The 25,709-nt window shown below is 33.4% G+C and overlaps 1 protein-coding gene across 2 annotated transcripts in view; it reads right to left on the bottom strand.

The window, feature by feature from the left end:
* Positions 1–25,709, bottom strand: part of Cpsf5 (cleavage and polyadenylation specificity factor subunit 5) — a 58,281-nt gene that overhangs the window by 24,688 nt on the left and 7,884 nt on the right. For both annotated transcript variants that reach the window (XR_011329887.1, XM_069813476.1), the window contains exons 3-4: positions 22,386–22,449; positions 2,825–2,990 (exon numbers count right to left, since the gene is read on the bottom strand). Coding sequence is in view for 1 of the 2 variants with exons in the window: in XM_069813476.1 (XP_069669577.1) it covers positions 2,825–2,990; positions 22,386–22,449 (230 nt within the window). In the remaining variant the exon portion in view is untranslated. The remainder of the gene's footprint in view (positions 1–2,824; positions 2,991–22,385; positions 22,450–25,709) is intronic.

The following is a 25,709-nucleotide window of genomic DNA, read 5'->3' as shown; positions in this document are numbered from 1 at the left end:
CAATTCTGAAGTAATATAAATAATGTTATAAGTTATTATATGAATATATATATAAAAAAACTGATGTTTAAATAGTGAAGTAATGTAGATTATGTACTATAACCCTCAGAAGAATTACAACCATTTATTCCTTGTGTTTTAGAGAGAAAAAAAAAACACTAATGCTGTGAAATATGAACATATTTTATGGCTACATTTACGATTAAGTAACTCTGGTATGAAGACTATAATATATTTTATACATTTCACATCTATGAAACCTATCAATAAACTCTTGAAAATCTATATTATTGAAGTTTAGAAATGCATATCGTTTTTACATAATAAAGTACAAGATATATGTTACAGGACACAATGTAACTTGATTCTCTTATAACCAAGTTAGTTTTGTGTGAGAAGTTTACAATTGCACATACATGTCAAATAGTATTGAAAGAAATACAAAGCATAGCATAATAATATCGTTCAACTTATTACAATCTAGGTCTGTAAGACCTCATTTAAGACTCACAATGATTAATTATAAATTTATTTTGAATGAAGGTGGTGCTATGACCTGACAAAACTTACAACAATAATGAACACGGGCAGATTACTGTTTCTTGTACAATTGCAACACAGGATGTCAGTATGTTACAGCAAGTGTCTCAATATTATTTACAATAAAAACAAGTTTTGTAACACTACCATCACCACCAGAAAGCTGTGTCTAGCTTGTGAGGCATACAACTACAATCTTTTAAAAGTCACATGCTCTTTTATTTGATATTGTGGTAAAAAGAAGAGGCTGTAAGGTCTACTGAATATTTCAAATAAATTTAATTGAATGAATTGTAGATGGGGAAATAAATGTAATAATTCAAATGTGTTTTACATTAAATTATTTTTATTCTGTTGATTCAATATAAATTTCTCTTTATAAAATCTTTCTTAAACAGAAAAAGAAAATCTACAAGAATTATAAATTGTAAAGGTCATGCATGTAAACTTATAGAATACATAAAAAGTAAGTTTATGCAATATCAATTCAGAACAAAAAATATACACTTCAGAATGTCAAGAATATTATTAGTATGATTACTGTTTTCCCTCATCCCTCCACAAACAAATTACTTATGACGTAACAAAATGGAGAGAAAAAAATTATCTGACAATGAAGCTAAGTAAACACAAAATTTTCCTGCCTAAAAAGCTTTTTTTTTTATTTAAAACACTGAAGTTCATTAAACTTTGAAGCAAAACACATTATTACACTTACAAAACGAAATCTGAATATTTACGAAAATAAGTCACAATTGGGTTTTAGAATCTAAACAAAAACACATTAAGTATCTCTTTAGACATTCTGTACATTTCCCATTGAAAGTAATATCCCATTTCTTTCCTACCAGTTTCAGTGATATTAATAAGAGCTTCAACATATATTTTTTTTTGGAATGATGTAGCGAAAATTTTACTATTGTATCTTCAGAATATGTAACACATGTCTTCATGTATGGCTAATATGTTTTTCACTTTATGGCGATGGTGTTTACACATATTATATCATAACAATCATCATTTTATATTTTGTCGTAGTCTTATTACTATAAACTACATAATGTGCCAAAACCATGCAACACTTTATGTTAAGTCGCAGATAAAGAATAAAATACTTCGCATGTATATTTTGATTTGTATAAGACTATTCTCTGTCTATAAAAGTAAAGAATATGACAGTTTTTATATAGTGTGAGTAATTAGGTAAATGAATTAAATTATCGTGGAATAAAATTCTTCCCATAATTGTGTTGAATAGCAAATGAATGAAGAAATTTGGTCGTTCCCAAAGTCTAGTAATAAAGATTATCATCATGCATAGTGTAAAGTTTATAAACCAAAATTTCTATTCTCTAATCCTGCAAACCCCAACATAAGAGCAGGGAAAAATACAACTAAGTTCAGACAAAGATGAGCTAATATTACTATTGCCAAATACTGCCCAGTATCTTAGAAATTGCACAATGCACAATTGATCAGGTACAAAAGTAAACTTACAAAGTCGACTTTTCTTATTTTATTGGTTTCATTATTTATGTTCACAATTCATTGGATACTTTAAATGTATTCTTGCATAACAGAACTATAAACTTGTGAAATTTACAATGAAGAGACTGGTTTACAGCATCATGACGCACGATATTTTGGAAAGAGATAGTATAGCAAAGGAAAAATACTTCACTTTAAAGTTTTGAATCATACGTTTTAACAGGTGAATAATAGCTATACTTGAAATCCATTAAGGATACGAAAGAAATCCGAGAACATTTTACTGAAAGACACCATAGTGAAGCCAAGCATTAAGAATGCAGAAAGCTGCTCCATAACTACGACTTAAATAAAACATCCATTGCCTATTCGTCTGCATATGCATTTATTATACTGGAATCTCATAAACATACAAAAATATATATTCACAGACAGATCTGATTACTAAATCTTTCACAAAAGTCTCTAGAATAGTAATCAAATTACCTAAGACCATAATCTCTATAATGATATCCGAAGTGTCATTACATAACCTACATTAACACAATTACAATCTAAATTATGTGCCCGAGCAGTACTTGTGTCAAATATTTCACAAAAGAATGTACTGTTAATTGTCAGACAGAAACAGCACCACCCTCAAGATATGCTACGCTTGATATTTCCTATTCAGCTACAAACAAATCCAAAATGCATCAGTGAAATAGAAACAGCCTAAGATATATAGAAAAATATGTACATACAAAAACTACAAATGATTGTTCAATCTGATACAAGATACATAATTTGTTCCTACCCTTCTCTGCCAACTGCACAAGGAAAAGCCGCTTGTGCTCTTTTGGTTTAGTGATGTGGGGAGGGACATAGGGATACTGTGGCGGTTCGAAGTTGGGCCTCCACCAGTTGCCTATTGTGTCCTCAATCACCCAATCTTGTTTCACGCCATCTTGCCTGCCAAGAGTCTGTAAGCAAGCAACATTACAACACATCCCTAACCCAATGCCTGGCCAGGGCAGTTACAGGATTTTAAAAATTTGTTACATGTACTATATCAAATCACATTTATTTCACTACTACAACATCAATTTTCACATGTTAATTCCCAATACAACTCATTCAAAATGAGTACCAGTTCAATACAACAAAGATATTTTCACACAGATATTGCCCGGAGTTTGAATATCACCACCAACTTGGAGAAGGATTAATGCAACAAAAATTGTACAAAAATTCCTTCTGAAGATGAAATTGTAACATTCATACCCTTTGGCAATGTTAATTCATTCTTTATTTCAAGTGAAATTACATCTAGCCTTCCACAAGAAAATTAATGCGTATATGCAACAATTGCAATCACAATACAAATTATATTATTTTATCCAGCTCCAAATAGATCATACATGCTTTAACAATATCACAGATTTCATCACATTAGCAGTAACAGACTAAAATCCAAATTAATACAATGAACAACAATTGTTCAACATCCTATTTTTATGAATAAAACTTGAGCAAAACATTATATGTATAAGCGTGTATTTTACCATGTGCATAAATAAAATATTTTATGTCATACATTGTGAGGATGAATGTGTTCGAAATGAAAAGGCGTAGAAAAAAAGCATAGACAATGCTATTTAATTCTTAAATAAAAGTCCACGTAAAAATAAACATGTCCAAAGAATGAAGTGAAATAATCTGGCTTGAACGAATGAAGCTTGTAACAATACCAGAGGAATTCTCACATAATGTCTTGTTTCCAGAATTTTACAACAGAATATAACACATACATTAAGTGCATCAACGACCATTAAGACGACGTCATAAACATTAACAATATACCATATACTGATGGACAGTTAACCAATCAACGACAGTTACAGTATTTGTGCATTGGTTTTCCACACAAGAGATTATGTCTGTAAACCCAATTAATGAAGATGATGGAAAACTAACATTTTCTCCATCATTTCATCGATTCTATGAAGTTCAATATCATCCACATGTAGAGCATAATGCTACTAACTCAGCATTCCATGCCATGATCAACTTAGAAGAAGAATCTGCAGAACGTCTTTTATAAAGTAGTATGTAAGCAGATTATGAAGATGGAAATGAAGTAGGTACATAAATATGCGGTTATTCTAAGAAAGTCATTTTTTCAAACAGCTTTAACATTATAAAAAATTAAATTTAACATTTGTAATCCTTAGCATATTTGATTAAGTTCAAATGTTCAATAATAAGTCCGTAATATTGCCAACCTAACAGAAGCTACAAAATTTGAAATGCAACCAAATGCTTCATAAATATAAAAGTGTTTCACAAAGAATAAATAAATTTTTAAAAGAATTATACTACTTTCAAAATTTACTTTTCTTCTAAAACATACTATGTTGCTGTTGTGTATTAGTTTAGCTCATTTAGAACAAAGATGGCTGACATTTTACAAGAGATGGAAGAAATTTGTTTTACTAACGAAACAAATGAAGAATTATATATGATGTGATGTGTAATGTTTATGTGTGAGCTGAGAAAATATGGTGAGTGTCAAGATTTAACTACTGAAGAGTTATTTTTGTAATAATTAGAAGAAAAAATATAATATTTACTAATTACAAACTAGTTTAATTAAATCTCATCCAAAAAAGAGGACATTCTGCAATACAAAATTTGTTTCCTCAATAATTGTGTCAGTGACTGCTCATAAAATTACTTCAAATATTATCCACACTGCCATAAATAACAAAAGATGAATGCTTAAAACACCATCATTTGTTTCATTCGTTACTCTTAATTTTATAGAATTTCTGAACTATACTGTATAATGCTTGTAGCAGAATAGCCAATTGGTTATAAGGCATGAAGATCGTTACTGCCATAAACAGGGGTTAACAAGACAAAGACCAACCTGAAGGCAGTCTGCACAGTTTTGTGTGGGACATGCAAGTCAAAATAGATACATTAGTAACAACAAAAATTAAACTGTCCCCCATAACAGTGCAGTCCACTTCAGTAAATGGCGGCTGACCCCTGTCCTGGAACATTTTAATTCTCTAATAATATTAAATTAATTTCAAGAAAAAGATTCAGAACCTGAAATACAACTTCTGAAGAGATAAATGTGTTCGTTTTGTATTCTAATCCAAAAAGGCGTTTTTTCGTAAATCATATTCATTTAAATGTTCAGAACAGGCCTTGAGAAAAAAAACATAGGACCCTATTTGTCACTAAAACAAAATTCTACTAATATAAACTCGCATAACATACGAATGCAGAAATACAATCATTCTTATATAAAAATTAAGAAGCTAGATTATATAAAATATGAGAATTATACAACCTTTTGTTGTTAAAAACTTCAAAATCAGCTTAGCATAAATTCATAATAAACAAATGGTCTAAATAACGAGTTTGAATATTACGGAGAATTTACTTTGCAAGATTTTATGTGTTTGAAGCATATTTAAAATCTGTTGTGTGTCTTATTTGAAGAAATGAATCACAACATTTTATAACTCAAAAAGACACAATTAAGAAACACTACTTACATTCAAAGACAGCATATTTGTATGACCAACGCACAAAATCACATATTCAAGACTGGATAATAAGGATGACAACTTCTAATAAACAGGTAAAAATTAAAATAGTGTTTTGCAAATTTTTACAAATAATCCCAATATAAAACAAAATATTAGGCAATGTTTCTCACAATATTCCCAAAGAAGGGAATGTAGTGTGAATGCTTGTAGTTTATAAATAAGTTTTAGTATGAAAATAGATATCTTCACCTACTATATATTTTAAGGTTTTACAATTTTTATAATAGTTTATATCCATTTTTCCTTTTACACGCAACAATATAAAAGAGAATACCAATAAAGACGATTTGTAACCCTTCTCCTGCTGCTTAATTTTTACGTAATTGCTCCCCCTCCCCATTGTATTACTGCCTTATATTAGAAACCTAGGAGTTCTACATTTTAAAACAAGATACAGGCATGGCTACAAGTGTATCAATTCCACAGTGAACTGCACTTAATAACTCTGGTTTAACTATTTATGGCGAACTACATTTTCCATTTAGTAATGTACAATGTATTAAAAAAAACTCTGCTGTAAATTTAATTTACGAAACCAGAAAAATTTATCCTATAAGACATGCATTAGAAGATTTAATTTCAATGCTTACACTCAAGATATTTGAACTCTATGTATGAAATGAATAACATACTATGAAAATTATAATTTTAAAATTGTACAGCTCACTACTCAAAATTAAAATGGGACAGAATAGAATGGTTCAGTGAGAGAATGAGCTATCACTAGAAAAATCAAAATAGAAAATATAGGAGTTTCTCACAAAACTCACGACTATCATATCACCTTTGTTAAATATAGTATTTTCACTCTACAACATTTTTCAATTAAAAATGTGATTCATTTAATGCTAAAATCTATTTTTATCTCTTTCATATGGCTCAAATTAATGAGATAATCCTTTTACAGGCATTTGAACACGGAAGAGAAAAGGAAAGGGAGAGAGGATATTAAGAAACAAAACTGACAGGGGAACATTGGTTTCCTAATATCCGAGAGTAACGTCTAACGCAAGCATGTGAATTGTGAACAGATGTCTTTGATCTGAGGAGGTGGCATATTAACAGCGAGATAAAGAAGTGTTGCGGACTTCATCGGAACTGGATATGCTATAAATCTACTTTACAGGGAATTATACCTGAAAGCTTGATTTGCATAATACACGTCACTGTTCGTTAACAGAAAACCACAATTTAAGTCACACAGAGTTAGTGTTCACTCAATGTTGGTTGCTTGACAGTTGTCAGCCCACTTTGAGGTCTGTGGATATAGAGGGAAACATTGGATCGGTGTCTGGTAGAGTTCCTGGGTAGCTCAGTTGGGAGAGCGTTGATACGTTTAACCAAAGGTCCCGGGTTCGATACCCGGCCACGGAACAATTTTTATCTCGAAATTATTCAAATCTACTTTACAGGGAGTTATACCTGAAAGCTTGATTTGCATAATACATGTCACTGTTCGTTAACAGAAAACCACAATTTAAGTCACACAGAGTTAGTGTGCACTCAATGTTGGTTGCTTGACGGTTGTCAACATTGGAAACATTGGATCGGTGTCTGGTAGAGTTCCCGGGTAGCTCAGTTGGGAGAGCGTTGGTACGTTTAACCAAAGGTCCCGGGTTCGATACCCGGCCCCGGAACAATTTTTCTCTCGAAATTATTCAAATCTACTTTACAGGAAGTTATACCTGAAAGCTTGATTTGGATATGCTATAGATGAATTGATAAGATAGCACCAAGCAATGAATCATGTGTTTGAAGAGTAGTCCTGACCATACAAGGAGGTTGCACAAGAACCCTAAGGAGTGTTTGCCTATAGAAAAAAACATTTAATTTTCCCTGAATAACTTTATGATATCTTTACTGTGTCAACTTTTGCAATTTACTTGACTGCCTAGTTTCGAAGTGGTATCCTTCATTGTCCAAAGCCTAATAAAGATCCCAACGAGTTAGAAAGAGAAAGATATAGAATGGTCATTGCGCCGCCATGTTTGAAAAAAATTGAACGACCATCCACCATGAACTTATGCGTCCAAAACAAAGTGGGAGTGGCGATAAGTGACAGAATCGTCAGCTGTCAAAATTTCGTTTGCATAAATCAGTTAAACTGAAGTGGAAAAACCTAGTATTTCGTCAAATACGTGATAGGAACTTAATCTAAACTTATGTACGCTAAATTAAAAACACTTGAGCAATTCCTAGAAGGAATGCTTAAAAGAATAACCTAAGCAAAATTGTCATGTAGTATGACAAGAAGTCCTAAGCAAATATACTGAAGAAAATGTTAATATTCCTAGGTTCTTTTAAATGCGACCTGCAAGATTTCCTATAAAATGAACGAGTATGATTCGGATGATTTTATTAAATTGTTTTCCCAGTCTCTACAAGTTGCAAAACTATTTATTATACAATAGGATATAGAATGAAAGTAGGCCCTAACTGTAGTAAACAACCTTTACCTCCAAGCTCGTAACGTGGGTAAAATATGACCAAACACGCTTTCAGTTTTTTTGTTACAGTAGAGTATAAATATTATCGAAATATGAACGTGAGGCCAACAGCCGGCTGGTCTGTCTGAGCCTTTCAAGGGCTGTGGCACCACAGATAATTATTAGTGTATAATTGAGCACCCACGTACAATAATGGGGTAAGTAGTTACGAAATATATTCATACTTACCCATTATTGCACGTGGGTGCTCAAATTATGTTCTTTCATGTCCTTCTAGTCAAAATACAATTTTAATATTTGATTGCTATTACTGGGTTTGAAACGGAATTGTAGCGGTTTTATCCGTATTTAGTTTAACTTTATTACTAGTGAACCATTTATATGATTAATCATTTGTCTTCGAAATAGGCCTACTTCTCATAAGCTACAGCTCATCGTCTTCTTCTATAAGCAGTAAGGACAGAAGGAGCAGAAATAAAGGATGCCGGTGTCGAAATACAATTTTAATATTGTATTGCTATTTGTTTTTCACTGGGTCTGAAATGGAATTGTAGTGGTTTTATCCGTATTTAGTTTAAGTACATTACCAGTGAATCATTTATTTTGTTTATGTCAGGCGTTGTTACACATTTATGCATGAAAAAAAATGCTGCTAATTAACAAAACTATGGACTTAACTTCATAAAATTTACATGAAATATGACATATCAGTTGTCTTTTTCCTTTTGACATTGCAGTTATATGCAGCACACACAACAGGCATGTTTTTTCTTCGTTTTTTTGTAGTTCTTACCTCCGTTATACAACATTGTAAGCAGACGAATTTTTACAAAGGTGGACGCTTAGTTCAGATCTGCCGTGTTTCGCGGTGGCACCGCAAAGAGCGCTGTACAGGACAACATGGCCACTCTATAGTCTTCTCTTTCTAACTCGTTGGAAGATCCCGCGCTGTCTTCTGGTTTCCTATTGCAGTGAGGTGTGTTCAGGGTTGTGGTAAAAAAGGGTGTGTATTCTGAACGGGTTACATCAGCTTCTTGTCTATGCGGATGACGTGAATATGTTAGGAGAAAATACACAAACGGTTAGGGAAAACACGGCAATTTTACTTGAAGCAAGTAAAGCGATCGGTTTGGAAGTAAATCCCGAAAAGACAAAGTATATGATTATGTCTCGTGACCAGAATATTGTACGAAATGGAAATATAAAAATTGGAGATTTATCGTTCGAAGAGGTGGAAAAATTCAAATATCTTGGAGCAACAGTAACAAATATAAATGACACTCGGGAGGAAATTAAACGCAGAATACATATGGGAAATGTGTGTTATTATTCCATTGAGAAGCTCTTATCATCCAGTCTGCTGTCCAAAAATCTGAAAGTTAGAATTTATAAAACAGTTATATTACCGGTTCTTCTGTATGGTTGTGTAACTTGGACTCTCACTCTGAGAGAGGAACACAGGTTAAGGGTGTTTGAGAATAAGGTGCTTAGGAAAATATTTGGGGCTAAGTGGGATGAAGTTACAGGAGAATGGAGAAAGTTACACAACACAGAACTGCACGCATTGTATTCTTCAGCTGACATAATTAGGAACTTAAAATCCAGACGTTTGAGATGGGCAGGGCATGTAGCACGTATGGGCGAATCCAGAAATGCATATAGAGTGTTAGTTGGGAGACCGGAGGGAAAAAGACCTTTAGGAAGGCCGAGAAGTAGATGGGAGGATCATATTAAAATGGATTTGAGGGAGGTGGGGTATGATGATAGAGACTGGATTAATTTTGCACAGGATAGGGACCGATGGCAGGCTTATGTGAGGGCGGCAATGAACCTTCGAGTTCCTTAAAAGCCATTTGTAAGTAAGTATTCTGAAATTCAGTTGAGTGTTCAGGGTGTTTTGTAAGTTTATAAATTTCATATTGTTCTCGGTAGTTAAGTTCTGGTTTTTTGGTTGCATGTGTAGTGTTTTTATTAGACAAACCAATAAAATACTCTACAATTCAAAAGACATATTTTAATGTCTGACGAAAGTTAACAATGTCATAAAAACTCCCACAATAGCTACACTTGCATTATTTTGTACACCAAATTCTCATTCTAAGGTATGCGGGAAAATCCAGTTTTAGTACTTTTTTTAAAGGTGATACAATTCAGTTCATTCTCTCATTGAGTCATCTAATTATCCATGCTTAGTAAACGATCATTCCTATTTGTTTCTTATAGCCTGTGTTCACTCAAAAACAGTGTATTATCAAAAGACCAACTTGGGCGTTTCACTACAAGGAGAGTTTGTTATACACATGCAATATTACAAACATACCCTTGTTTGAAGATTGATTTCTCTTGCAATATTCACATGTAGCGAATCTCAGTAAATATTTATTCCTTTCTAATATCAAATCTTGAACATAAAATGGAAACTAATTCGAATTTAAAGTCGCAACTTCAATCTTACCCCCCCATGTTTACCCTCTCCCTTATTATTTCTTTCTCTGTCTTTACCAATTTTCTTTTTCTTACTTTCTGATTACACATAATAAAAAGAGAGTAGAGTGATAGTGGGAAAAAAAATATAAGTATTTTCATGAAAATATGCGACTTTAGCATCCATCACATACAAATTTTGTCCACAGTCAGTTATCGTTTGAGTCAATTTTTCTGGAAATATAATTATCAGTATAAAAATTCACTGAACTTTATTTCAAAAGCCAAACACTCAATGTCAATTTAATCAAAACCAAACAATACGATTTTCTTTTGTTCTACTGAAGATGAACTGCCAAATAAAGCAGTGCAGTTAGTATTAAAACGAAAAGTCATACCCCAAGAGAAATTAATGATATACATAAAAAATTATTTATATTTTTCATATGACTTCCTTATAATATTTCTATGGTCTTTTAAAGAATCAATGATTACTAGTGCTAAACCCCCCCCCCCATTATGTAGAGGTGAATTTCTACAGAAGAATTTAGTTTTACGCCAGTCTGACAGTCTACTGCAGATTATGTAAAAATGCGAAAAGAAAGGAACATATTTAGCATGTCATCATAAATCACCAATATCTTTTAAATGCAAATCTGCACAAATAGAAAAATAATAAAATTATATTATAATGCATTACAATACCCAAGTAATTTTATTTTGAAACTGTGCAAAATTTGTAACAACCTATTTAAATAATGTAACTTATAAATTAAATAAAAAGAAAAGAGAGCATTGGACGAGATGGAAAGGACTGTAAATTCTCTACACCACATGAGAGAGGAGATTTGATTAAGTATAAAAAAAAAAGAAAAAAAAATCTTACTTTTTAACATTGTGAGGAATGTTTGTGTGCAATACAGGAAACTAAGTTCGTTTTTTAATAGGGTGGATAGTATTTTTTTAAATTCATGAATAAATTTTGAATAATAATTTGAAACTATAAATGGAAATATCATTAGCAACATGACAAGGTAATTAATTTATTTCCTTTGCCTGTCTTTTTTACCCATCCATTTATTTTATTTACGAAATAGGGTGTAATCAATTTCCAATTGTATATGACATTATTTCTGTTATAGCAAGTAACAAATTGAGAAAATTTCCATTAAATGCAGATAACATTGTTATTTTCACAATTTCCAAGACAAAATTTCAGCCAGAACACAAACTAGTACATTACAGGTGCATTCATTTAAAAATGCCTCAGATAAAAAAGTGAACTCAACATTTTATATCATACACCACACATGTGGCGTCACTTTATTCAGCGTTTCAAACTTACACTTCAGATACAGCAAAGAAGTGAAGTACAAGAAATATTTCTGTACTGGTCTATAGGCACTTTCTCCTAAATTTCACTCATTCACAAGGCATGTAAATTTCACAGCATTCACGTTAAGGTAACCAAATTGCACACATTTTCTGAAATTGAATGATTTTTTAAATTTTCAAATTATTACTTCAAGGCCCGATTGTATAAACCATTTAATCTTAGATCAGAGGTTAAATTGATCCTTGTTTCAGCTGAACTTGGAATTTTGTGTTCTATAAAGCCTAATCTGAGATTAATTTGTCTCGAACTAAAGTCAACTTTGACTGAAGAAATTTCTCTGATTAAGTTAGATGAACCAAGTTCAGTTATTTCTTTTCTGTTTGAAATATACGAGTGACAGATTGTGCAAATAAAATATCCATTATTATTAATATTAATAGATATGATAGGTACATTTATATATATTTCTTTCAATTCCTTGCCTTAATACACAAACAATCTTATATTTTATAAGGCTCTATCGTGTTCAGCAGTATCAAATAACATAACCTATAATTATATTATGTTTATAACAACCATTAATTATTAATGGATATGATAGGTACATTCATAAATTTTCAATTAACTGCATTACTAAACGAAAATTGTAGTTTTATAAAGCTTTATTATGTTTAGCAGTATCAAACACCATAACATGATGATAACTCTGAGAACAGTCAACCTTCTTCTTATTGTCCGCCATTATTTACATTGCACAAAAAACCAGTGTCTCCAACAGAGTGTACGGAAAGTCGCGAAAAAGTAGTTGTAAAGTCGCTAGATTTCTCATTATCAACAAAGAAAGATTAAATTTTGTCACTATGGGGTGCTAAAAAGGTCACTAAATCCCTATTTAAGCAATATAAAAGTTAAAAGAAATTGTTGTTGAAAAAGAAATAAAGTCGCTAGATGGCAACACTGAACAAACCTGTCTGCGCATCACGTATTTCACCTGTTTATGCGATGTTGCCAAATCCTTTTCACGTGAACTTAGATTGCATTTGAACCAAAGTAATTTGATCGCAGAAAGGTTTTATACAATAGAAGAAGTGTCTGAACTCGGTTCACTTTTCGATCTTCGATCAAAGTTGATCTTTAGTCAGGCAGTTTTATACAATTGGGCCTAAATATGCTGTAAGAGAAAGTCTTTATAATGGGTCCCTTTAATATTTTTATCATCAGCTCTTTGAATCCATGAGTAAGAAATACACAAGTGTTAGATATACTGGAATAATTTTTAATAGCACATCAAGCTAGGCATATGAAAAAACTAGAAACTGTTCTTAATTAAAACTTAAATTTTGGGATATTATTTAATTATAAATTTATTTCAATAATCTTTCAAATTACTAAAAGGTAATCTCTTCAAGTTTGTAATTTTGATTTGTTCCTTATCCCATCAAATTGCAATTCAATGGAACTTTTACATCATGGGTAAGTACTGACTGGAGCCAAATCATGGATTCACTGAGCCAGGAAAAAAAAGAATATATCTATACAAAATAACAACCCTTATAGATGTTCCTCTCAATAATAAAATCATATTTATAACATTACCTGCAAATCATAAGATGAAAAACAAACAGTATGTTTAATACATAAATATGTCTGCACAGTAGCCGAAATTAATTTAAGAATAACAAAGATATAGGAAGGAATTGGGCAGCTGAAAGCATTTTCACAATAGCTTCTCTCCAGATGATCATACTAACAGTAAGATTACGAATTTACAGCTTGAAAGAAAGATTACAGAAAAATTGAGTAGCCCTCTGCCTGGAGTCTTCCTTCAGCTGACGCTGTGGGTTGAGTGAATGACACTCTATTGAATGAATTCAAGGGGGATGACAATTCAACTAGTCTCTCAAAGTACATGCTACTGATAATGCAACTTCTGTTGTGAAGGTCTAACTCTGTGCACAGTCTGAGAACCTGCAACTAATATGGCCCAGAAGAACCCTCATTTTCCTCGATACATCGAATCAGATTATTGGACTCTGCTAAATGTTTTATTATGCAATAAAGAAGATGCAATGGACAGGGAACATCTAAAAATCTATGAATCCGTGGAAAATTTTATGGACCTTACATCTAAATATAGGGAAGCAAAAAAGGAGGAGAACTTCACTGTTAAAAAAAACAAAGCACACACATACACAACTCCCCCCCCCCCCTTCCATTTACTGGTACTGTTCCAGGTTGCAATATATGACCAAATACTTTTCAAGATTCTCGACTGAGAAGTTTTTTCTACTGTCTTTCAAAATACATTTGAAGGACGAAATGGTTCTTTTGACAGCACATGATGTCATAGGTGCAAATTTCATCGCTACCACTGCAGCAGGTACCCACCCACGGTAACTGACAACTGAAGCTTTCCTCCTGGAGAATGGAGCACACATTTTTCATTTTTTCAAAACCTGGATTCCTCTGCAATACTTTCTTCAGTTTTAATGTAACGGCTTCACCCATGGGTCCTGGTACTTGTTTCTGTAGAAGCAAGTCAATGACACCAATTCTATCTTTCAGTTACTGCGAAGAAGATTCCAAGTAGGCCTATTCAATATATTTTGGAAGTTCACACTGAAATATGCCTTGAGAAAAGCAAGGGAGCCATAGATGTTGTCACTGCTAAGTACAGATTCGAAATACAGTAGCGTGCAAATTAATCTGAACAACGTAATTACTTATGCAAAAACACTCAAACGGGATAAAAAAAGGATCTAAGACATACCTCAGTAATCTATGTGGCCTCCCTTGTTCCTAATAACAGCTCTGAGACGATTTGGCATGGATTCCACTAATTTCCCACAAATATTCATTTCTTCATCGCGAAACCATACACCAATGAGGGCAGAAATCATCTCCTTTGTAGAACAATCCATTTTTTGCATTCTTCTTTTGCAAATTGACCACAAGTTCTCAATGGGGTTGATGTCGGGTGAGTTGCCTGGCCTGAATATTCTTCTTGTTGAAGAATTCTGTAGTTTTTCGAGACGTATGGCATGGTGCCAGGTCTTGTTGGAACACACCTCTGCCATCCAGAAATGATTTTTGCAGCTGGGGTACGATTCTGGTTTCCAATAAGTGAATACATATATTTGTCAGAATTCATCATTCCCTTGATAGGTATTAATGCTCCAGGCCCTTCATGTGTAAAACAACCCCAAAACATTACTTTAGGGGGGTATTTGGGTGCTTGTTGGAGATGAGCTGCTGTTACTTTTTTGGATCCTTTCCGTACGTAAGAAACACGGTGGCCGTGGACCTCGAAATGAGACTCATCGGAAAAAAGTACATTCTTCCAGTCATTCACTGTCCAGTGTTGATGTAATTTTGCCCACATTAAGCGTTTTTTGCACATAACAGGGGTTAGCAGTTGCTTCTTAATAGGCTTACGAGCCCTTCGTCCAGCTTCCAAAAGCTTACGCCACACTGCTGTGACGTGAATATTCGCCCCAGTGGTAGCCATTAACTCGCGGGTTAAGTCGACAGCAGTTAGTCTAGGATTTAATTTACTTTTCCTGACAATTAAACGATCATCTGCAGGTGAAGTCTTCCTTTTCCGGTCACAGTTTCCTTTTTTCTGGGGTGTGATGGATCCAGTCTCCCTATATCGTTTTATGATCGAATTAACAGTAGCCAAACAGATGTGACATTCTGCACCAATTTGCCTCTGTGTCATAGAAGAATGCTCTGCTAATGTTATAATTTTAGACCGTTTTCGAGGAGTTGTATCCATTTGTGAAGATGACGGAATGTACACAGGATTGCAGTATTAAGTCTTCAACACAACTGAAATGCTTATAAGTACAAAACGACAGGCAAAATGTCACATATTATAAAAAAAATAATAACGACAGACCTTCAACAATGGAATTACACGTATTACAGATGTCAATTAAAGCGGTATGAGCAGCTGTGAGGCCAACAATGACAGAAAATGTAAAAATATGTCGTGTTCGGATTAATTTGCATGCTACTGTATATTGATGTTTCTCTCTCAAAAAAAAAAATCGATAACGCAGTAAATACAGGATAATACTTATCAACAATAATTTAGGTCTTTTTAGGTACCAAGGTCCAATTTAGTTTTTTTAGGTTCAACAGAATTCACATATACAACTCCTACGATCATGATTCAGAAAGGTATTGAACAAATTAGAGTTCAGAAGCAAGGGAAAAAAACAGGTAAAAACATACAAATACGGTCCCTGATTTTTTTTAATTATGGTTTGTTTAACGATGCTTACAACTGCAGAGGTTATATCAGTGTCGCCAATGTGCTGGAATTTTGTCCTGCAGGAGTTCTTTTACATGCCACTAAGGCCCGATTGTATAAACCATTTAATCTTAGATCAGAGGTTAAATTGATCCTTGTTTCAGCTGAACTTGGAATTTTGTGTTGTATAAAGTCTAATCTGAGATTAATTTGTCTCAAACTAAAGTCAACTTTGACTGAAGAAATTTCTCAGATTAAGTTAGATGATCCAAGTTCAGTTATTTCTTTTCTATTTGAAATATACAAGTGACAGATTGTGCAAATAAAATATCCATTATTATTAATAGATATGGTAGGTACATTTATATATATTTCTTTCAATTTCTTGCCTTAATACACAATCAATCTTATATTTTATAAGATTGTGTTCAGCAGTATCAAATAACATAACCTCTAATTACATTATGTTTATAACAATCATTAATTATTAATGGATATATTGTCGTTTTATAAAGCTTTATTATGTTTAGCAGTATCAAACACCATAACATGATAACAACTCGGAGAACAGTCAACCTTCTTCTTATTGTCTGCCATTATTTACACTGCACAAAAAACCAGTGTCTCCAACAGAGTGAAAGGAAACTTGCCAAAAAGTAGTTGTAAAGTCGCTAGATTTCTCATTATCAACAAAGAAAGATTAAATTTTGTCACTATGGGGTGCTAAAAAGGTCACTAAATCCCTATTTAAGCAATATAAAAGTTAAAAGAAATTGTTGTTGAAAAAGAGTTAAAGTCACTAGATTGGCAACACTGAACAACCCTGTATAACATGGTCCGCGCATCACGCATTTCACCTGTTTATGCGATGTTGCCAAATCCTTTTCACGTGAACTTAGATTGCATTTGAACCAAGGTAATTTGATCGCAGAAAAATTTTATACAATAGAAGAAGTGTCTGAACTCTGTTCACTTTTCGATCTTCGAGCAAAGTTGATCTTTAGTCAGGGAGTTTTATACAATTGGGCCTAAATCTACTGACATGAGCCTGTCACATTTAAATGCCATCGACCTCGGATGGGATCGAATCCGCAACCTCGAGCATAGAAGGCCAGCGCTATACCAATTATGCTACCGAGGGCGACCCTAGTAATAAGGTGCCTATGTTACTGCATTTTGTAAGAAATTTGTTCTAGCTTAGAATGTCTCGAGTATAAGCTGTATTAATCTTCTTTTTTTACTTAGATTTTGGGTAAAAAGGTTTGGTTTATAGACGGGTAAATATGGTAAAGTGTTCAAAAATGCCTTTCCCAAGTTAAGGTCAAATATTCACCACTTAACTGAATGAATTTGTAATGATACAGTAGGAAAACCCGGTTTTCTAAAGCCAGCAGTTATAGCTGGTGGGGGATCATTGTGCTACCACACACTCCCTCCATACTGGTTGAATAACTGTTCACCTCTGCTGAGACATGTGGCCAGTAGTTCACTGGTCGTCCACAGCCCTCTATGGGCTATCACACCAAGAATTTATTTTATTTTGCTCACCACAATTTTTGTGTCAAAGTTTAAACAACATTCTGTAAACTCCTTTATCACATCTATCATTGTCAACCGGTAAAATTAGTTGCAAGAAATAAGGGGGGGGTGATGAGTGAAATTGGTACTTTATACATTTTTCAAGCTACATTTTTTATTTTTTGTACACATAATCATGGTGTGAGAGATAATGATGTAGTGAAGTTTCAATTCTGTGAGTCAATTAGTTTCTGAGTTATTAACAAAAATATATTCTGAAAAATTTGCATATATCAAAACGAAATGTGTTGCTCAATTTTTTAGCAAAATCTTTTTTGTAAGACCAGTGGCATATTTAGAAAAACATCACACATCAGTTTTCCTATATCTTTACTACGAAAGGGAAATAAAATTTTATAACCACTGCATACCAAAAAATAGAAATTTTCCATTGCCACTATAAATATTTTATTTTTTATTTTACAAAATATTCATTTAATTATAGAACCCATGGGCTATTTTGTTAAATACAGTGCATAGAACATGCAGTAAAAATTTCATGTTCCTAGCATGAAAATTGCAACAGCCTTTACATTTCGAATTTGGTAAAATGTGCTGAAAAAAAAAATGTAAAATTTGAATGGGATTGAACTTTAATAGTGCAGCCATTTATATATTTTGTAATTTTTGTTTTCGAGTGCCAAAGAGCACTGAAACTTGCTAAACAAATAAATAAGAGACTATACAAATATGACTTTCAGGTAGTAGCTCCCTGTAAAGCAGGTTCGAATAATTTCAAGGAAAAATTGTTCCGGGGCCGGGTATCGATCCTGGGACCTTTCATACATTCGTTATTGGAGGTACGTTAACCAAAAGCCACAATTTAAGTCACACAAGTATTTGTGTGCACTCATAGTTGAGTTCTGGCGTCTTATCAGCTCATTTGAGTCGTGTGGATACAAAGGAAAAATTGTGACGGTGTCTTGTATAGTTCCTGGGGTAGCTCAGTCGGAAGTGCTTTCGCGCGTCAAGCGAGAGGTCCCGGGATCGATACCCGGCCCCGGAACAATTTTTCCTTGAAATTATTCAAATAAGAGACTGCTGACTTTTTTTTTTTACAAGAAAACGAAAATGTTATTTTTGACTGAAAACGACCAAAATTTCACCTGTCAGCCTCCTTAAGAAGAAATGAAGGCAAGTGGCAGTAAATAAGTTACTGTGTTAACTCAGAATCCTAAATGTAAACCATAATGGCTTGATTTCTTATACAGGACTGAAAAACATTTCGGGCTAACTTTGATGACAAGATATTCCTTCAAAATTCATCTTCTTAGCTTAATTATTATCTTTACATATGTATACAGTACTTTTTTTTTTACCCATGGTAGGGTTAAAGCATATTTCCCTCCTTCAGACACTGTGCTTCTAATAGGAAAAGCTGATAGTGGTGGTTGTTATGGAAAGAAAATGCTATAACTGGAATAGTGTTTACATTCTCTCCCCGGACTAGAATATCAATTAAGTAAAATAAATAATTCCTTAACCATGTATTGTGAGTCCCTATCACCACGGCATGAAGCATCCTAAGGGTTGCGGACTGAGGAAACGGCCTCCAGATATGGACGGTAGCTGTGAATATATTGAATAAGCAGTCGCGGACAACCGATGAGGGGTGGTCCTCCAGCTTGGGGGTTGGGCGAAGTGCTAACAACCCATAACCGTAAAAAACAGCTTGTTACGAAACCTCAAAATAAGCCTCGGAATGGGAATGATTCTCTGGCACAACCACAGCAAAGGAATAAGGTTATGATATTTTGGTACTCGGAATGTTACAAGTCTATAGATTAATCTTGCTCAGGATACGGACTAATGGCAGGCTTATGTGAGGGTGGCAATGAACCTTTGGGTTCCTTAAAAGCCAGTAAGTAAATAATTTCTTAACATATAATCGATTTTTTTCCTTATATTTAATTCAAATTATTCCTACTGTCACGAGAGCACATTTTTTTTTAACTTGAATGCTCATTTGAACCTTTCCCACTCAAATAATGGCAACATCTCCATGTTTGGAGTAAGTAAAGAGGAAATTTTGTACATATAAAAAATATAATACCGTCTCATCATTACTGTTTGTTAGAACAGTTGACTTTAACAATAATACAGGGTGATTCATAACAACAGCAATTATGGATGCTGTTCTAAGGAATATGTGGTGAAAAGTATATTTGTGTATATACACATATATATAAACGTGGGTTCGATTTTCAATATTATGTAATTTATAGTATTTGTAAAAATATATTTTGTTGCATTGTGAGCAAGAATTGTAGTTTACTACAAATGTATATATACAGAGTGATTCACAAAGTTCTCCTCGGTTTATTGAGGTTATTTGGAACAAAAAATGTAAATAAATTAATAGGCTCACATTCATAATTATTACGGAGTTACGGTCATTTGGAAACAGCATAAAAAACTTCTATTTCAGGATTTCACTGAAAAAAAAAAAATGCAAAAATATAATTATAATATCAACAACTGATTGTTTATATATTAGTCTCTTTCATTTTGAGTGGATTTAAACATCCGTACATAGCTTCTACGTGGAAAGACAATGGTTGAAATAAAGCAAATGTGTAAAGATAAAGAGATTTGGAAAAGACGGACGAAGAGAGGTGAACCCAACACCTAACAGCATCAGCGATTGGAGGAAGTAGTACTTAGCTTCTTAAATATTGAGAACAGAAAACATGTTTGACGAAATTTTGTGCTCAAAATAGTCCACAGAATTGGATCCCTAAGTGCTGCTTAATCATCGTGAATAACCCTGTACACCAAGGTGTCAATGAATGAATGTAAAGGTACGGTCACACGTCACTACTTTTGCAGCGCTGCAGTACAAAAAACTGGGCAACTCTTGTACTGCAACATGTGAACAACAGCTGCCGAACCTGCTGCCCGCTACTTTTCCATGCTGCGCGCAACTTAAAAGTAGTGATGTGTGTGAACAGGGTTCTCAGGGTTGCAGCTGCAGCATTTTTGATATCAGTTTTGCTGAAACTTTTGCTGCGGTTGCAACCAGTGTTACCACCCAAATGTGCCAATGATACTTTTATTGTTTGGATATATTTTAATGTTAAATGTTATGAAAATAAATTATTTGTAACAATTATTAAATACACAACACAGTCTGAGCATAATTGCTGACGATATAATTCATTTTTTAAATTTTCCGTAAATTTTTTAAATTTTAAATAGGAAGGTTGCCAACATTGATTACGTGAATATACTGTTGGTTATCATTTAAGTATATAGGCGTTTTTAAAAGCTTTATAGTAAAAATAATACCAATTTCTAAATACTAGATACGACAGAAAAGCAAATAATAGACAAGGAAGCTTTCGCATGAGTTTCTTAATAATGCGAACATAACCACAAAATGTATATTGAGAAGTCAACACAGAGATGGAAACCTGCAGCATGACTGCAGCTGCAAAAGTAGCGCCTTGCGTGTGAACAGACTCGCAACCTCCAGTTGCAACTACTTTTGCAGCACTCTTCAGGTACAACTTCAAGAGCTCTGTCTTCTCTAAAATACGAAAAAAGCTAAATAGTTTTTCAGAGTTGTTTCTTTTTCTTATTCCTTCCTCTTTAGTCACTGGCTAACGTTACCTAACAAAGGAAGATCGCCAGTGGTAAATGAAATATTTCAATCAAACCCATACCAAATTGTACGGTTTCAAAGGAAGACTTCAATACACAACAGGTGTTATATACAGGGTGGAAGTGATATAACTATACAAATTGAAGATAACAATAGAATATATTAAAATAACTAAAAACCTATTATGCGTTTTGTAATTAAGTGCATGGTTAATTAGAAAATAAGACTGAATGTCTGCTAGTTTGGCAACCCCACATCACCGGCTCACCTATGAATACACATAAACTGAAGTCTGAATAGCAGCATTTTGTCCCTTAGTCACAGCAGCAGGGTTGCCAGACTTTCTAATTACAGAAAATAATGATACGTGTTAATCTTTTTACATAATTTGTAAGAAAACCGTCTATTTTATTGAGAAACTGTAGAGATATAAATCAATTTTTATTGGTTTCTATAATCATAAAAGTAAAATCAGAATCATACAGATAGTATTTATCATGTAAAACAGTGCTAACATTTAGGGGGATTTTTTTTTTTCTGAGAAAAGTAATCACTTGGGACTAATATGGTACTACAATTTTTTGTTGTACCCTATCCAAGGAATAAGCTGATAAAATCTGCACAGGTATATTACTTCCAACAAGTATACATAAAATGTGATCTCATCACATTCCTTCAATATTTCTTGCAGCTCGGCTACCATGTCACGATAGCCAAGAGAATGATGTAGACAATATTTGCATAAAAGCCTCAGTTCGAATCTCCGTAATATCACTTTTGTAGTTCAGAACAGATAAGTTTTTCTTTTGAATTTCTATAATCGGGCGGACAGAGGAGTAAAATCAAACTCGTCATATTTGGGCCCAGAGTCAAAACACATACCATTAGACCACCAAACAGAGCATGGAAACTGTTTCAACGCTACATAACAATATTCTGTGCGTTTACAAATATTATAATAATCTACAAAAAGAGACTAATATTAACTTACACTAGTTTCCTAAACTGAGAAGTGATCTAATTTAAGACAAATAAACAGGAAGTTTTAACAAATTCAACTTCCTGAAACAACCTCAAAATTATAGTTAGCAAAACCAATAAATACCTCTGTAAGAAGTCTTTTCAACCCTTCTACTTCATCCTCTCCAGGATTCAATTCACCACCTGGCCTGTGAACAAAAGTGAACATGTTATATCTGTGTAATACAAAATAGTCTAATTATTATTACTACTCAGGCTGAAACTCTGTCAGCTGCTGATTTCACCAAAGTAGCAGGAGTTTGATCCTCAGCAGATTCTCTAAGGGTCGTATTCATAGACGAGACTTTGGACCAAAGTTGACTTTGGAAAGTACAAAGTCACCAATTTCCTATTCACAGTTGACACTTTGACGAAAGTAAACTTCAATCGTGACTTTACTTCGAAGTCGTCGAAAATCTAGACTTTAACTTTGACTTTCGTTCGAGGACATAAGAGGAAAATGACTGATATTTGGAAAATTGTTGAATTTGCCGAGAATATTGATAACATGCAGTAGGGCTATAATATTAAAGCTGCTCATGTTCCTTAGCATATTATTGTAGATTATAAATTCAAATCAAGCTACAGATTTGATAAACAGACAGTATTAGATATCCTCGTTATGTTTCAACATTCATTGATGAATAATAATCAAAGAGGATTATCTGTTCCACCAATAATACAACTTATTTCATCGCGATCTTACGCTATAGGTAAGGATTGATAGCTTAATATTGATTTTGACTATTTAATTCTATGGAGGAAAGGTTATAGGCTACAGTTGCATATGCAGTTAATTTATAATCCTTGGGTCGTCATAATAATGTTTTCTGCATATTGATTTCAAATAATTTTTAAGTACAAATCAAGATTTCAGGTATAACTCCCTGTAAAGTTGATTTGAATAATTTCGATGGAAAAATTGTTCCAGAGCCGGGTATCGAACCCGGGACCTTTGGTTTAACGTACCAATGCTCTACCACTGAGCTACCCGGGAACTCTAACCGACACCGATCCAATGTTATACTAATGTTATACCTGAAATCTTGATTTGCATAATACACGTCACTGTTCGTTAACAGAAAAACCACAATTTAAGTCACACGGAGTTAGTGTGCACTCGAAGTTGGTTGCTTGACGGTTGTCAGCCACTTTGAGGTCTGTGGATATAGAGGGAAAAATTGGATTGGTGTCGGTTAGAGTTCCCGGGTAGCTCAGTGGTAGAGCGTTGGTACGTTAAATCAAAGGTCCCGGGTTCGATACCCGGCTCCGGAACAATTTTTCCCTCGAGATTATTCAATTTTTAAGTAGTTTCTACTGACATGCAGGAAATAACTCTGCCAACTGTCAACAGAATAATGTTTCTTTCACAGTCTGTCATTGGTTGCATCTTCTTATCTTCCATATATTCAGAATAAAATTATTTTATAATGAAACAATGTGAGGCTTCATGTAGAACTAACGTAACTACAATCAATGTTTTATTCACAAGAAAATTCTTAACAGGCAATACTATTTCAGATGAACTCTACCATCATGTTTTGCAGTTGCGAATTGTGTTATATACAAGACTGTTCGGAACTGAGTTAAGAGTTTTGTGACCAAGTAGAATTATTATCGATTAGTGTAAAGACCTAAAAATGTCAATTTTTGTACTTACGTTAATTTCACACTAAGCCCTCGAATAATATTATTCTTATTGTAAAGCTGCGAGAACGGTTAACAATCGCTTAATATGTACCAATGTTCAATTGTTTCATTGATTTGTGACTCAAAAGATGGCTATGATTGTGGCAATGCCTACTCTATTTCAACTATCTATTAATTTAATTCGTTTAGAAGGCAGTGATTCTGATTGCCAACATTAGAACAAGATCGTCAAATCTCGACTTACCGAAGTCAAAGTCAAAGTCTCAGAAGTATCGTCTATGAATAGGACTTTTAACAAAGTTAAACTTTACTACTAGAGTCGACTTTGAGAAGTCTTCATCCAAAGTCGACTTTCGTAGTAAAGTTTAACTTTGTTAAAAGTCCTATTCATAGACATTACTTCTGAGGCTTTGACTTTGGTAAGTCGAGATTTGACGATCTTGTTCTAATGTTGGCAACCAAAATCACTGCCTTCTAAACGAATTAAATTAATAGATAGTTGAAATAGAGTAGGCATTGCCACAATCAAAGCCATCTTTAGAGTCACAAATCAATGAAACAATTGAACATCGGTACATGTTAAGCAATTGTTAACCATTCTTGCAGCTTTACATAAGAATAATATTATTCCAGACTTATTGTGAAACTAACGTAAGTACAAAAATTAACATTTTTAGGTCTTTACACCAATCGATAATAATTTGTTCTTCTGCCTGGCCACAAAAAATCGTAACTCAGTTCGAACAGTCTTGTACATAACACAATTCATAACTACAAAACATAATGATATAGTTCATCTGAAATAGTATTGCCTGTTAAGAATTTTGTTGTGAATAAAATATCTATTGTAGTTACGTTAGTTTCACATTAAGCCCTGAAATTATTTCACTGTAAAATAATTTTGTTCTGAAGATATGGAAGATAAGATTCCACCAATAACAGACTATGAAAGAGACATACTATCCTACTGACAGTTGGCAAAGTTATTCCCTGCATGTCTGCAGAAACTACTTAAAAATTATCTGAAATACAGTAAACATTATTATGACGACCGCAAGGATTATAAATTAACTGCATTTCCAACTGTATAACCTATAGAATTAAATAGTAATAATCAATATTAAGCTATTAATCCGTACATATAGCATAAAATCGGGATGAAATAAGTTGTATCATTTATTGGTGGAACAGATAATCTCCTTTGATTATTCATCAATGAAAGTTGGAACATGACGAGGATATTTAATACTGCCTATCAAATCTGTACCTTGCTTGATTTTAATTTCCAATCTATAATAACAATAATACACTAAGGAACATGAGCAGCTTTAATAATATCCTAGATATCTTCAATATTCTCGGCAAATTCAACAATTTCCTAAATATCATTTTCCTTTTGTCCTCGAACGAAAGTCAAAGTCAAAGTCTAGATTTTCGGCGACTTCAAAGTAAAGTAACGATTGACTGTGTCGACTGTGAATAGGAAAATGGTGACTTTGTACTTTCCAAAGTCAACTTTGGTCCAAAGTCTCGTTTATGAATACGGCCCTAAATTACATGGAGGCAAAATTCCTGTCAAGGAGTTCTTTTCCTCTCAGGTCAGTTCTCCCTGCTCTTCATTCCACAGTATCACAATATCATACCGGTACCATTTATAACACTTTCCACCTGGCCATAATAATATAATCACAACTGTTTCTTCTTAATATTAACAATAAAAATGAAGGATACCATATGTTTGATTCAAAACTTCCCATCT

This window comes from Periplaneta americana, chromosome 16 (assembly GCF_040183065.1).
Source record: "Periplaneta americana isolate PAMFEO1 chromosome 16, P.americana_PAMFEO1_priV1, whole genome shotgun sequence".
Taxonomy (NCBI): domain Eukaryota; kingdom Metazoa; phylum Arthropoda; class Insecta; order Blattodea; family Blattidae; genus Periplaneta; species Periplaneta americana.
Note: the sequence above shows the minus strand (reverse complement) of the source record. Positions and strands in the feature narration are given on the sequence as shown.